Source organism: Silene latifolia, chromosome 2, assembly GCF_048544455.1.
Source record: "Silene latifolia isolate original U9 population chromosome 2, ASM4854445v1, whole genome shotgun sequence".
NCBI lineage: Eukaryota > Viridiplantae > Streptophyta > Magnoliopsida > Caryophyllales > Caryophyllaceae > Silene > Silene latifolia.
Window position 1 is genome coordinate 175625217 of NC_133527.1, and position 13833 is coordinate 175639049.

General features: G+C 35.5%; 1 protein-coding gene across 1 annotated transcript; it reads right to left on the bottom strand.

Annotated features, from left to right (window-relative positions):
• Positions 1–39: 39 nt before the first annotated feature.
• Positions 40–8341, bottom strand: LOC141643428 (serine/threonine-protein phosphatase 7). Its single transcript, XM_074452580.1, has 5 exons — positions 7669–8341; positions 4127–4633; positions 3151–3297; positions 611–718; positions 40–354 (listed from the first exon to the last, which is right to left on the bottom strand). Exons 1-5 carry the CDS (start codon positions 8188–8190, stop codon positions 274–276), a joined length of 1365 nt encoding a protein of 454 aa, XP_074308681.1. The 5' UTR covers positions 8191–8341; the 3' UTR covers positions 40–273.
• Positions 8342–13833: the final 5492 nt, after the last annotated feature.

The window sequence follows — 13833 nt, forward strand, 5'->3', positions numbered from 1 at the left end:
CTTCAACCAAAAGAGGTAGACGCCACGAGTAATGTGTTACATGAAAATTTTGTTTAAACTTTCTTGCAAACAATAATAATAATACATCAATTGAGTTTGAGATTCAAAAACAATTACTGTGCTACGGACATACAAAAAAATGAAGAATATATGTTACAATAGCAAAAAGAATAATATAGGGAATACATCAAGCAGATGATTGAGATATTCTCGTATAAATGAAGGTATATTATATACCAAATAGACGTGATGCCTGCATGAGCGAGCATTGCTTCATGGTGCAGGCAGCATAGCTGCTAAATCCAGCTCTTCATCGGAATCAATCACGTCCTCGAAGTCATAATAAGGATTAGCCTGTCGTAGTTAAAAACAGAGAAAGCACGACATTCAGAATAAAAAATAGTACTACTCATTTATCCCTAGAACCAACTGAAGAATACGTAAGGATTTGGGTTGGTCTCACATGTGAGACGTTTGTTCTCATGTTATACAGTAATTCATAAGATTGACTTAAAAGAGACCAATTGTAATGATAAAGCATTCAGCAAGATATCGAACGCATTATAGCTCTGTTTTATTTTTAAATATTTAAATGGTTGGTACTTGGTACCTTCGGTCTTGGTAAAACTGCTTCAAAGCTATGGAATACAGGAATATCAAAATTGGGAGGCTCCAACACAATGTAAGCTGCTTTATTCCTAAATCTCTCTCCTGTTGCCTGAGAATACACAAAACTGTGATATTAAGGCGCATCACCAACAAAAGTACTACTGTGGGAGGGATAAAATATAGAGAGTACGGAGTATAATTTATGAATAACAATATATAACATATACGTACAGATAACCATGGAAGGTCAGACCGTCAGACAGAAGGTCAAAGCATCTACATTACAAAATTCTAAGCCCATAAGCCTAAACATGAGTTCTTGAACCATCATCTATAATTACCTGAGCTTCTAAGGTTCATATACGGTCTCGGCATATTCAACAATAAAGTCACAGCCCAAAGTTTATGTTGGATTGGCAACTTGGCATGGTACCCACACTCTAAAATGGGAATTGAGACGAAATTGGAGGGAAGGTAAAACACAAAAGAAACTGAATCATAGGCGGAAAAAAATAAAGATAAGAAAAGGCAACACAGATCCTAAATATCTCAAAAACGTCGAAATCTAGGAAGATCTTGTCATCTGAGGTGACAACACTAGAGTGAAAACTCACTAAAATTACCCTCCTGATATGCAGTTCTCAAGCTGAAAAAATACAATCCATAACTTCCGACAAAAGCATTCATAGCTACCATGAATATTAGGTGGAATTAGTTAGGATTGAATTTCTGTAACTCTCTATCACCCTCAGCGTGTCATCTACTTTGAGATTAGTGAATGTATAATTGGCGCACAACATAATAATAAGCATGATGAAGGAACTATACTAACTTATGATCTATACCTTGGTCCCATTCAGACCGGCAAGGAGAATCCCACTAGCCACAGGGAAGTACATATAATGCAGTAGGCATGGTGTATGGCAAACCCAGCACAATAATCTTGTATGCATCCGAGATAAGTCAAATATCTTATTGGATCAGCTTATTACTCTACTCTTTGATTTTTCGTTTTATTTTTATTTAAAATTTGGTTCTACTTACTACTTTATTTTTGCCATCATTAGTATTCTTGATTAATATACTATTTGTTTAGTTTATGAATTTCAAGTGTTTTTACTTGTACATTATGGAGCCCTATGGATGCCTGGACGATTTCAAATGTTGTTGTTTGGCTTATTATTTAGGACTTACTCCGTACTATGGAATAGTCCAACACTTAGAAGTGGTCAAATTGATTTCCACAAGGCATATGTTTAGGGTTTGGATTCGCAAGAAACAGCCATTCATCACTCTTAGGGTGTGTTCGGAATGAGGGATTTGGAGGGAAAGGAAAGGGAGGGAGAGTTAGGGATTTAAAATCCTTTATTTGGATAGCAAATAATGGTAGAGTGAAATGGAGGGGGAGGGATTTCTCTCCACCATAGAAAAGATTTGGAGGGAAAATGTATCCAAACAACCACTTCCCATTCTCCCTCCCCTTCTCTCCCCTCCCTTTCCTTTCCCTCTATCCCCCTTTTCCTCCTATTTTGCCACCCAAACAAGCCCTCAAAACATCGCTAAAAAGGGACTTATAAAATTGGGATGGAAGTAGTACAATTTAAACATAAGATTTCTATACAGACTTCAATTAGAAGTGCTAAGGGTGTGTTTGGATAGCAAAAGTGAAGGGAAAGAGAAGGGAGGGGAGGGAGTTTTCCCACCAAATCTCCCCTTTGTTGGAGGGGTTTTTGATTAGGCTTGGAGGAGGTAAAATGGATCCCTCCAAATCCCCCACTACATTTCCCTCCTACACCATTTGTTATCCAAACAAAGGATTTCGTATCCCTCCCTCCCCCTAATACATAAAAAAAACTGTTCATCGTAAATAAGGTAATGAGCCTACTTGCCGATAAAATAAAACATAAATATTACAGTGGCTGAAGGAACTATCAAACGAAATTTCAAAATATTAAAGTGGATAATAAGAGAACTCAATTCATACTGACAAGTAGAGCTGGCAAATAATAACACGACACGAAAACACGACACGAACCCGACACGAAATTAACGGGTTTGGGTTGAGGCTTAATGACCCATTTATGTAAGTGGGTCGACACGAACACGACACGATAATTAATTGGGTTGGGTTTGGGTTGAGCTCTTTAAACACGAACCCGACACGAATGACCTATTTACTAAATTAATCCTAATTTTTCTTGATTCTCCATCACATAAATATACTTAAACTTTCCAAATATGGGCATGACACGAAAACACGACACGAACCCGACACGAAATTAACGGGTTAGGGTTGAGGCTTGATGACCCATTTATGTAAGTGGGTCGACACGAACACGACACGAGATTTAATTGGGTCGGGTTTGGGTTGGAAGGTTTGTGACCCGTTTGCATGTGACACGAACACGAACCCGACACGACCCGATCTGTTTGCCAGGTCTACTGACAAGTATAACATGAAGTGGAGTTATTTTGCTTGTACTAAAGGTTTCGAAAGGGAAGAAAATCATTCAAGAAGACAAGTGAGAAACTGAGAATCACCTGGAATTGTGGGTAATCAGGAGCGCTAAACAAAGTGATTAGCTTTCCAGACTCTACAACATGATCTATTGTGTACCCTTGGTCCATTCCTCCGAGAGCAGGCCGTTTTTCCCTTGCATCAGGGCCTTCATGTGATCTAATAATTAACTGGTGTGATAAAAAAAATTAAAAAACAAATCAAATCCGTCAGCGACCAATCAGCAAATTTGCATCCACAAAAAGAGAACAAAGACGGATATTCAGTGACTGACAAGGGAGGAATTTCTGTTTGAAACATTATACCGGCCATGGGTGGATTTTGCATCATAGCCACTTTATATCCACTTACCAATCAATATTTTTATTATTATACTGTAAAGTGTTTTTATTAACTTCTTGGTGAAACCAACCAAAATGTATCAAAATGTTAAAATATATGGACGATATCAAAATCATTCGAGAATTTATGGTGCTTAAACCAACTTTGAATTAAAAAAAAATCAGCACAAAATTATAAGTACTATAAATGGTTTGCAGTTAAGTAGGGCGAGTACGATTTTAGATTTCTAACACTTTCAGGTTTCTGGGGTTATTCAATCAATGGGGTCTTGGCCTAAAAGTGAAGACCACGGTACTCTGAAGTCTGAACAATAGGTCACATGATAAAATTTCCATCCCATTTCGTCTTGTGACTCCTCTCACGAACACAAAAAAATAATAAGTTGAACACCAAAAATTTGTCAAGAAAACTGTTGAAATTCAAAGACAACAAATTATAAGGCCTTCAATTTTTCTTATAACCTTGCTGTACTTTTACACATACATGCAGCACTGAAAACTGGTATTATGTTCAAGACTCCAAAGAAATTTAAGGAAAATTATATCTATACCACCTCATCCTAGCAGGGTTGACCTGTCGAATGTCGATGCCCTAGATTAAGAAAACAAAACAGAAAAAAAAAACTGAATATTAATACAGAAAAGAATAATCAACCACCTTTAAGTTGTACTTCTTCATAAAATCCTCAGTGCAGTCAGGACCCCACAAAAGTCCGATGCCTCTCTCTGAATTTGGTGAAAGTCCAGGGGACATTGAAGGATCAGACCACAAAACATCACCGGGAATTAAGTTTGCGCCTTGCCAAGGAGGATCTAATACTGCTCTTCTAGCTTTAGATAATTCCTCAAACGTGCCAAGTGACAACTTCCCATCTGAGTTTCCTTCACCATTGCTGCTAATCTTACGATTTCTTTTTTTCCCTTTAGCTTTTCTGGAGGGTGCAGGGGTTACACTCCTGAAAAGTCCTCCATGAGCAGTATAAACACGCCCAGCTATCACTGTTGCCAATGGGAGGCCTTCAAAACACCCTAAACATTTCCGATAGACATGCTTACCTTGATCACCATATTTGGTCATAACTTCCTTTTCGAAACCATAAACACTAGTACAATATCTCGACTCATGATTTCCACGGAGAAGAAATACTTTATTTGGAAAGAGAATCTGAAAGGAAAATCAACCTCATTATTAATCTCTTAGTTACGTATATCCTTTACGCCTGAGTATGGTGTAATAAAAAAATGGCTCGCATGCATTTCTCACATAATGAAAGTACCAGTCTAGTCCAACTTTAAATGGACCCTCCACTACAGACTATCTCACTCAGACTCTTAAAAGTACCAGCCATGGGTGCATGTCCAAGTGGCGCACTCGGCCTTTTTACTGAAAAACTCTCACGTTTTCGGCTAAAATGAAGTGCTCATGTATCATAAACAGGTCCGACAGTCTAATCTCAGTCATTGATTCCCGAGCAAATATCAAATATGACCCCCTTACAGCATCAAAGGCAAGAGCTATGGTGTAATAAGGCACTAGGGCAATGTTTGTAAAACAACATAGTAGTTCATGACAACAATTGAGAATTTCCCAAACTAATTTAAAGATAAAACGCAATAATTCAACAAAAAAAAATATACAAGAATTCCTATAATCCTAATAACAGTCCTCAATTAAGCTCGCTCCAGGGAAACCCTAATTTTCCAAACACAAGCATATAGATGAAACCAACCTTTATCAAAGCAAAAGTTTTATAATACTGTATAACAGTATAGTACAACATCATCAGGCTCCACGAAAAATTCAAAACATATCATAAACATTAAACAATCTAGGGGAAAAAAAAAACAGAAACATATCATCGAAGACAAATAGTTGGACCGTTATGCTCCCTCCATCTCAAACATTTGTTTACCTTTTATGTTCTTTGTTGTCGGGAGTATACAACAATCGAACACACATTCAAGCTCATTTCACGAATATTATTGAAATTTACAAAACCAGAGCATGCAAAAAAAAAACTCTTTAATTTTCGGAATTGTCCCATTTTTCCAAGTTCTCGTATACTTCGGAGGTAGAAGAATTATTTGTTTATTTGTTGATGCGAAATGCGGAAGCGGAATAACAGAAAAATAAAACAAAAGGAATATTTGCCTTGAATTCATGTGTCGAATTCAAGTCAATGGGATATTTACTCGGTGCTAGACCTATAACACGAGTAATGGGTGAGAATACTCAAGACCTATTGAATTTTACTCGGGTTAAAACTTGATCGCGTCAAACTCTAACATTTTTTATCGAACTCATCGATCTTTTTTTGTTTTCATCTCAATTCTCTCTTTTTTTCTTTGCAAATTGAATTTGGTACTATGTAGTTGTTGATCAGGCAAATTGAATTTGCTACTGTATTTGCAAATTGAATTTTTTTTTTTCGGATGAACAACACTTTTCACGTGAACAATACTTTTTTTTTTTTTTTTGATTAAAACGATATTATAGGATCGTCTCGATTTAATGGAAATCAAGAGCCGAAGCTCTGATACCACTTATGATACGAATTTCGCAACAGAATAAAGTAACAAAGATATGGTATCAGAGCTTCGAGTAATATTCAATAGGTCTTGAGTATTCTCACCCATTACTCGTGTTATAGGTCTAGCACCGAGTAAATATCCCATTGACTTGAATTCGACACATGAATTCAAGGCAAATATCCCTTTTGTTTTATTTTTTCTGTTATTCCGCTTCCGCATTTCGCATCATATGGTATCAGAGCTTCGGCTCTTGATTTTCCTAAATCTAGACGGTCCTAGGCGTATCAAAACCAAATTGTTAGTTGAATTTCCGATTGCGATTGGAGTTTAAGGGTTAAACTCAAGCAGGTAGTTTCAGGGTTAATCGGTTTTGCATCTCGGGGGCGAATTTCTAGTGACTTTATTCCAAGCGTGACAAAAAAAAAAAAAAAAAAAAAAAAAAAAAAAAAAAAAAAAACTACTGTTCACGGAGCATGGAACTGTTCATCCGGAAAAAAAAAAATGAATTTGAAATTGCATCATATGGTATCAGAGCCGATTTTCCTAAATCTAGAGGGTCCTAGGCGTATCAAAACCAAGTTGTTAGTTGAATTTTCCGATTGCGATTGGATTTCAAAGGTTAAACTTGAACAGGTAGTTCGAGGGTTAAGCGGTTTTGATTACTCATCTTTAGGGAGAGTTCTACAAAAAAAAGTACTGTTCACGTGAAAAGTGCTGTTCATCCGAAAAAAAAATTCAATTTGCAAATACAGTAGCAAATTCAATTTGCCTGATCAACAATTACATAGTACCAAATTCAATTTGCAAAGAAAAAAAGAGAGAATTGAGATGAAAACAAAAAAAGATCGATGAATTCGATAAAAAATGTTGGAGTTTGACGCGATCAAGCTTTAGCCCGAGTAATATTCAATAGGTCTTGAGTATTCTCACCCATTACTCGTGTTATAGGTCTAGCACCGAGTAAATATCCCATTGACTTGAATTCGACACATGAATTCAAGGCAAATATCCCTTTTGTTTTATTTTTCTGTTACTCCGCTTCCGCATTTCGCATCATTTGTTTTATTAGTGAATAGTATACTTTCATTTTCATATACTTCCTCCAATTTCCTATTATCTTCCCTCTTTCCTTTTTCACGCAAGTTTGATTATCTTCCCTCTTTCCTTTTTTGGTAAGTTTCATTCATTTTTTATTAATTTTTCTCTCCTAAAAAATCAACAACTCTCATTACTTTATCTATTCTTTATTCATCATTCATTCTTTATTATTTTCTCTCACCTATAAATTTCACAACTTACAATATTTTATTCTACTTTATTCTTTCTTTCTTCCCCTTTCTTAATTGTTGAGCCCAAAAGAAAGGGGGAGATATAAGGAAATAGGAGGGAGTAAAAGGTAAACAAAAGACCGGGACGAATGAGAGTAGGACACATTATGGCACCACCAAAAGCTCATTCCACAACAAACAAAAAAAACCAAACTTTGAGAAATTGATCAGATGAAAAAACAATATTTCATCAACAGTGACAAAAAAACACAATTCTACATTTCTACGAGCGCAATTAAGCACGAAAATTGGACAATTCTACATTCGAGTTCATTTTAACAAAAAGATTGAAACTTGATAACTTAAAAAGCAATGACACAAAATTATACCAGCAACAAACCTTCCAAGAAAGCAACAAAACGTACGTTTCGAAACCCCAAGCGCCGCGATCAACATAATCCCCATTAAACACAAAAACCCGATTATCGGAAGGGTACCCAGCATCTTTAAGCAAGAACATAACATCATGCAACTGACCATGAACATCTCCCACAACCACAACACTCGAATTTGCACTAAGATAATCAATTTGCACACAATTGGGTTCCTTATGCAGCAATTTGGAGCCGCAGAGGATTAATTTGTCGAAAACGGGGACGGGGAAGACTGAAGGGAGATCTTTTGGGGGGAGATTGCGAGACGAGAAGTCGAAAGTGGACATTAGATTGAAAACCCAATCTAGGGTTAGGGTTCCGTCTTCCGGCCATTGAATTGGGAAATTTGGGGTGTGATTTGATGGGAATTGAGGTGGATTTGGGGATGCTGAAGATGTTGTGGCAGTGGTTGGTGTGGCAGTGGTTGTGATCGTGACGGTGTCGGTGGCGTTGGAGGTGGTGGCGGAGGCGTTAGTGTCGGAATGCATGGTGGGGTTTGTGACGATTTAGGGGTTCAAATGTGAGATCTTCCAAGTTGGAACACTTGGAACTTTGGAAGTTGGAAGTCTGTCCTATGTAGGTCCGGTTTTGGACCGGACCAAAATCCATAAAAATTCTGGACAGAAATCAAACAGGATTACAAAAATTCTAGTTTTGAAATCTTGTATTTAAAGATTTTATTTTGTATTGACCACTAAACTCCGGACTTTATAATAACTAGTTTGAAAGTCCGTACTTCGTACGGGTTAATGACGTTGATTATTTTAAAACTAAGTTATTGAACATTATCGAATAGGTGTTTTGAAGTTCAAATTCGGGTGTCACATAATTCTAAAAAAAATGAAATATCCTAATCTCTTATGGTCTCTTGATACGTACTTGATTCTAAGCATTACGTAGCCTCTAAAGCTTTGTTATCTCGAACTCTAGCAAAATTTATTAAGTCTTAATCATCATAAGTGCAAGGGAATCAGAGCGCTTTGATAGGCCTTATGATTAATATAAAGACAGGTGTGAAATTAATTAATAGTTTACATTTGCTGTATTTTGTGAGGGGAATAAAGCAAATGTAAACTATTGATTGGGACGAAAAGAGTATATATTTTGTTTGAACCATATGCCTACCCTTTAAATATGGACAATTTACTTACACGTGTCATTCTTTTAAATTAATCATTTCAAATTTTTTTGTTCAATTAAAAAAAACAAAAAAATCGTCTTACATAATAATAATAATTAATCTTCTAATTACTCATATACAAAGTTCATTTTTATGTTCTTTTTCTTTCACAAAGTCCATGTAATGTATACTCTTATGATCATCTTATTTCTATCATTCCACCGTAAAGGCGTAAAATATAAACCATCTATGTTTTTGGCCACTATAAGCAAACATACAATTTAGTGACAACAAAATTATAGTTTGTTAAATTTTAATTTTAACCGTTAATAATAGAAACTCTCAAGAGCTCTCTTTCACAATAGTTAAGTGACTCAAAAGATTTTGGGTTGATTCCCAAGTTTCAAAGATGACTTCTATTATAATCATAAGATCACTCTACCTTATGTTAATCTTTCAATGTGGGACAATTCTACTATTTATATGTGTTATATTCACAACTAGGGATGTCAGTGGGGCGGGTTTTGGCGGGTCTCGCCCCGCATCCGCTCCACTTGGGGCGGGCGCGGGTAATGATTTGACGGGTCATGGGGCGGGGATGGGTTTCAAAAGTATCATTCGTCGCGGGTCGTGGGGCGGGGATGGGTATCACATGAAACCCGCCCCATACCCACCCCGCCCCACACCCACCCCGCCCGCCCCGCTCCGCATGTCCCCGCTCCGCTTATACCCGCCTCACTCATCTCCAAATCACCAACCCACCTATAATAAGTAGTAGTAATTATAATATAATAATAAAAGAAAATTATAACAAGAGGATAAAAAGCCCAAACCAATGATACTTGGTAAGAATGCTAACGGAGCTTTAGATGATTTGAGGGAACAATGAGTGAAGCTCTGTTAATTTGATCAAGCAGCTTTGTTTACTTTGGACATGTGTTTAATTGTTGGTAAAACTCTTTCATGGTTTGAAAAACTTGTGTACTAGTTAATTGAATGTATATTTTGCGAAAACTTATTTGTATAAGTAGTACGACTAGTATATTTTAGATTTTAGATTTATATTTTTAAAAATTGTTTATGAGCAGATAGGTAATTTGGCGGGTCAACGGGTCCCCGCGGGGCGGGGACGGGTTTGAAAAGTTCAACCCGCCGCGGGTCGCGGGGCGGGTGTGGGTACGCATTATAGACTCGCGGGGCGGGTGCGGGTTACCCCTCCTCCGCACCCACCCCGCCCCATTGACATCCCTATTCACAACACCTCCATTATTTTTCAATGTGGCACAAATAACATATTAAGAAATACACCATCTTTTTTACACCTAGCTCGACATCCAACCTAAATCCCGAAATACGGACAATTGCTACTCATTATATCTAATAGTAGTTATATTTAATGATATGAGCAAATACTATATGTTAATATTCGTACGTTCAACATCCAATCCGATTAATAATGAGCAAATACTAAACAACTAATTTTATCTAGAGCCCAAAGTTTTTCGCACATATATAGGTAATATTTGTGCAATTTTCTATTATTGCTAACAAACTAATCTTATCTAAAGTCCAAAGTTTTTCTTACGTATAAATTAACATTTTTTTCTTATAAATATTAAGTACTTCCTCCAATTCACAATAAACCTCTCATTTCATTTTGACACAAAAATTAAGAAAGCACACTACCCCATCATATAAATAAATTTGAACCACACAAATACACTACCCCACCATATAATTAAATTTGGATCACACAAACACTTAACAAAAAAGGAAATAGGGAAGTTATTGTGAATAGACGGAAATGGAAATAAGGAGTTTTATTGTGAATCGGAGGGAGTAGTTTTTTAAGGGTTGGATTCTCTAGATGAAAAAAAATGTTAAAACTTGAAAAATTAACATTATGTAACGTTACTTTTAAAGTGTCTTATATAATAAGTATATATACTACTGATGTATGTTCGTTATTTAAAAAATCAGCTTAAAAATTAAAAAGTAAATAACTTATTGCTAAACTAATAAATTTGAGTAGAAAAGGAGATGATATAACAATATATATATATATATATATATATATATATATATATATATATATATATATATATATATATATATATATATATATATATATATATATATAGTATTGAGATCATATAAGTCCCCTTCTAAGTGTGAGTCCATAAGTTCTCATCCAAGCCATTGGATGAGGAAGATGGGTGGTGGAGATCAAAGCACAAAAAGGTAATTAATTAGCTAAATAAACACTCTCTCTCACTACCTTAACTAATCCACCCTAATTATCACTAATTTCACTATATATAATTTATTATCACACACATTTATCTCTCATCACACACAATTCATTCACCTTCTCTATCAAAAATCCAATAAAATCAAAAACCCAATAAATTCAAAACCTAAAAATTCAAAAAAAATTCCCCCTCTTTTCCTCACCAACCCACCCCCTCACCCGACACCACCACCATCTGACGCCACCACCACCGTCGGCCGACAATAACAACCCAGCCCTCACTCGACACCACCATACCCGACACCACCACCATCTGACGCCACCACCACCACCCACGACACCCCCACCACAACCACCATACCACCCTCTACACAGCCACACACAACCACGCAACCACCACCACCAGCGACCCTCAACCTCACGCACACCACCGCCAGATCTGACCCCTCGACCTCACGCAGCCACCGCCTCACGCCGCACTGCCGCCCACGGGTTGTGTTGTTGTCGTTTTTTGGTGTTTGTAATTGTTGGTGTTTGTAATTGTTGGTGTTGTTGTCACTGTGTTTGTCGTTGTAGTTTTGTTTGTTTGTTTGTTTGTTTTTTTAAAAATTGTTGGTGTTGTTGTCACTGTGTTTGTCGTTGTTGTGTTTGTTTTAATATTTTTTTTTGTTTCTGATTTATTGTGTGTGGTTGTAGTTTTTTTTGTTGTTATTTGTTGTTATTTGTTCTTATTTTACTCTTTTTTGTTGTTATTTGTTCTTCTCATTTTCACTCTTTTTTTTGTTTTTTCAGAATTTTGTTTTGCTCTTCTCAATTTTTGTTCTCATTTCATTGTCTTGTTATTTTTTTTAGACCTAGATCTATTAAAAGTACAATTATCTTATTAAAGTTACATTTTTTTCTATTAAAATTACACATTTTTCGATTAAAATTACACTTATATCTATTAAAGTTAAAGTTACACTTATTTCTATTAAAATTACATTTTTCTCAATTAAAATTACACTTATCTCTTTTAAAGTTAAAGTTACACTTATTTCTATTAAAATTACACTTTTATCTATTAAAATTACACTTTTCTCTTTTAAAGTTAAAGTTACACTTATTTCTATACTTATTTCTATTAGAATTACACATTTTTCGATTAAAATTACACTTATATCTATTAAAGTTAAAGTTACACTTATTTCTATTAAAATTACACTTTCTCTATTAAAATTACACTTATCTCTTTAAAATTAAAGTTACACTTATTTCTATTAAAATTACACATTTCTCTATTAAAATTACACTTATCCCTATTAAAGTTAAAGTTACACTTATTTCTATTAGAATTACACTTTTTTCTATTAAAATTATAGATTTCTTTATTAAAGTTACAGCTATCTCTATTAAAGTTACATTTTTCTCTACTAAAGTTACACTTATATCTATTAAAGTTACACTCTCAAGGACTACAGTTTTACTCTCAATGGACTCATGTTACATGTTTAATATGGACAAAAGTTACAGTCTCAATGGACTAAAGTTACACTCTCAATGGACTGAAATTACACTTTAATGGACTAAAGTTACACTTTTAATATGGACTAAAGATACACTCTCAATGGACTAAAAATACACTTTAATGGACTAAAATTACACTTTATTGGATTAAAATTACAGTTTAATGGACTAAAATTACACTTTTAAAAGACTAAAGTTACACTTATAAGTCACTCAATTCACAATGAGTTGTGTTAAAATTGGAAAAATTCAAAATAATATTTGTCGAAAAAACTGAGTTACACTCGTAAAACGCAAAATATATTGTAAATTTGCTTCAAATTTTCAAATTTCAAAATAAAATCCGTCAAACCGCAATTTTTTTTGTTAAAATTACATTTTTTTCCGTTAAAATTACACTTTTAAAACAGTGAAAGTGTAGTAACATTTGTATAAAGTTTCAGTCCAAAAAAAAAAATTATGCTCAAAATTTTTTTTTTTTTGTGTATAATTAATCCATTAGTGAATGTATAATTAAAGCTAGAGAGAGAAAGTGGATTAATTAGTGTATAGGAAACTCATTAGTGTTAAGTATGCTTTTTTGCTTTCAATCTCAACCATCCTTAGTGGAAGATCTAAGGGATGTAGAGAGGACTTATGGACTCAAATATTTAGGTGGACTCATAAGAACTTCACACTATATATATATATATATATATATATATATATATATATAGAGAGAGAGAGAGAGAGAGAGAGAGAGAGAGAGAGAGAGAGAGAGAGAGAGAGAGAGAGAGAGAGAGAGAGAGAGAGAGAGAGAGAGAGAGAGAGAGAGAGAGAGAGAGAGAGAGAGAGAGAGAGAGAGAGAGAGAGAAAGGATCATGTAAGTCCATCTTTTTTGGTTGAGTCCTTCAGTCCTCATCCATGCCATTGGATCAAACAAATGAAGGGCCAAGATTAAAACAAAATGAATGGACTAGATATAAAAGGAACACAAACCCTAATCACTTCTCACTCTTTCATTCATCTCCCACCTCCCACTCTCTCTCTTCATATGAACAAAAAAAAAAACTTGTCTCCTCTGACTCCACCGCCGTCCGTCACACCTCGCAGCCGCCACTCCCATTCCTCTTCTCCCTCCTTCACGGCACCAACACCAGTCACCTCTTCTTTCTCCTTATCTCTCCTTCACGGCACCGCCACTCCTCTTCTCCCTCCTTCACGGACCACCACAGACGACACCCACCTTCCCTTTTCTATCACCACCGACAACAA

What these genes read in the sequence shown, in the direction of transcription:
- LOC141643428 (XM_074452580.1), bottom strand. Translation starts at nt 8,190, where the DNA reads ATGCATTCCGACACTAACGCCTCCGCCACCACCTCCAACGCCACCGAC. An exon ending in TTTTGTTGCTTTCTTGGAAG is followed by an intron (nt 4,634 to 7,668) that starts GTTTGTTGCTGG and finishes TTTTCCTTTCAG; the next exon opens with ATTCTCTTTCCAAATAAAGT. An exon ending in TGAAGAAGTACAACTTAAAG is followed by an intron (nt 3,298 to 4,126) that starts GTGGTTGATTAT and finishes TTATCACACCAG; the next exon opens with TTAATTATTAGATCACATGA.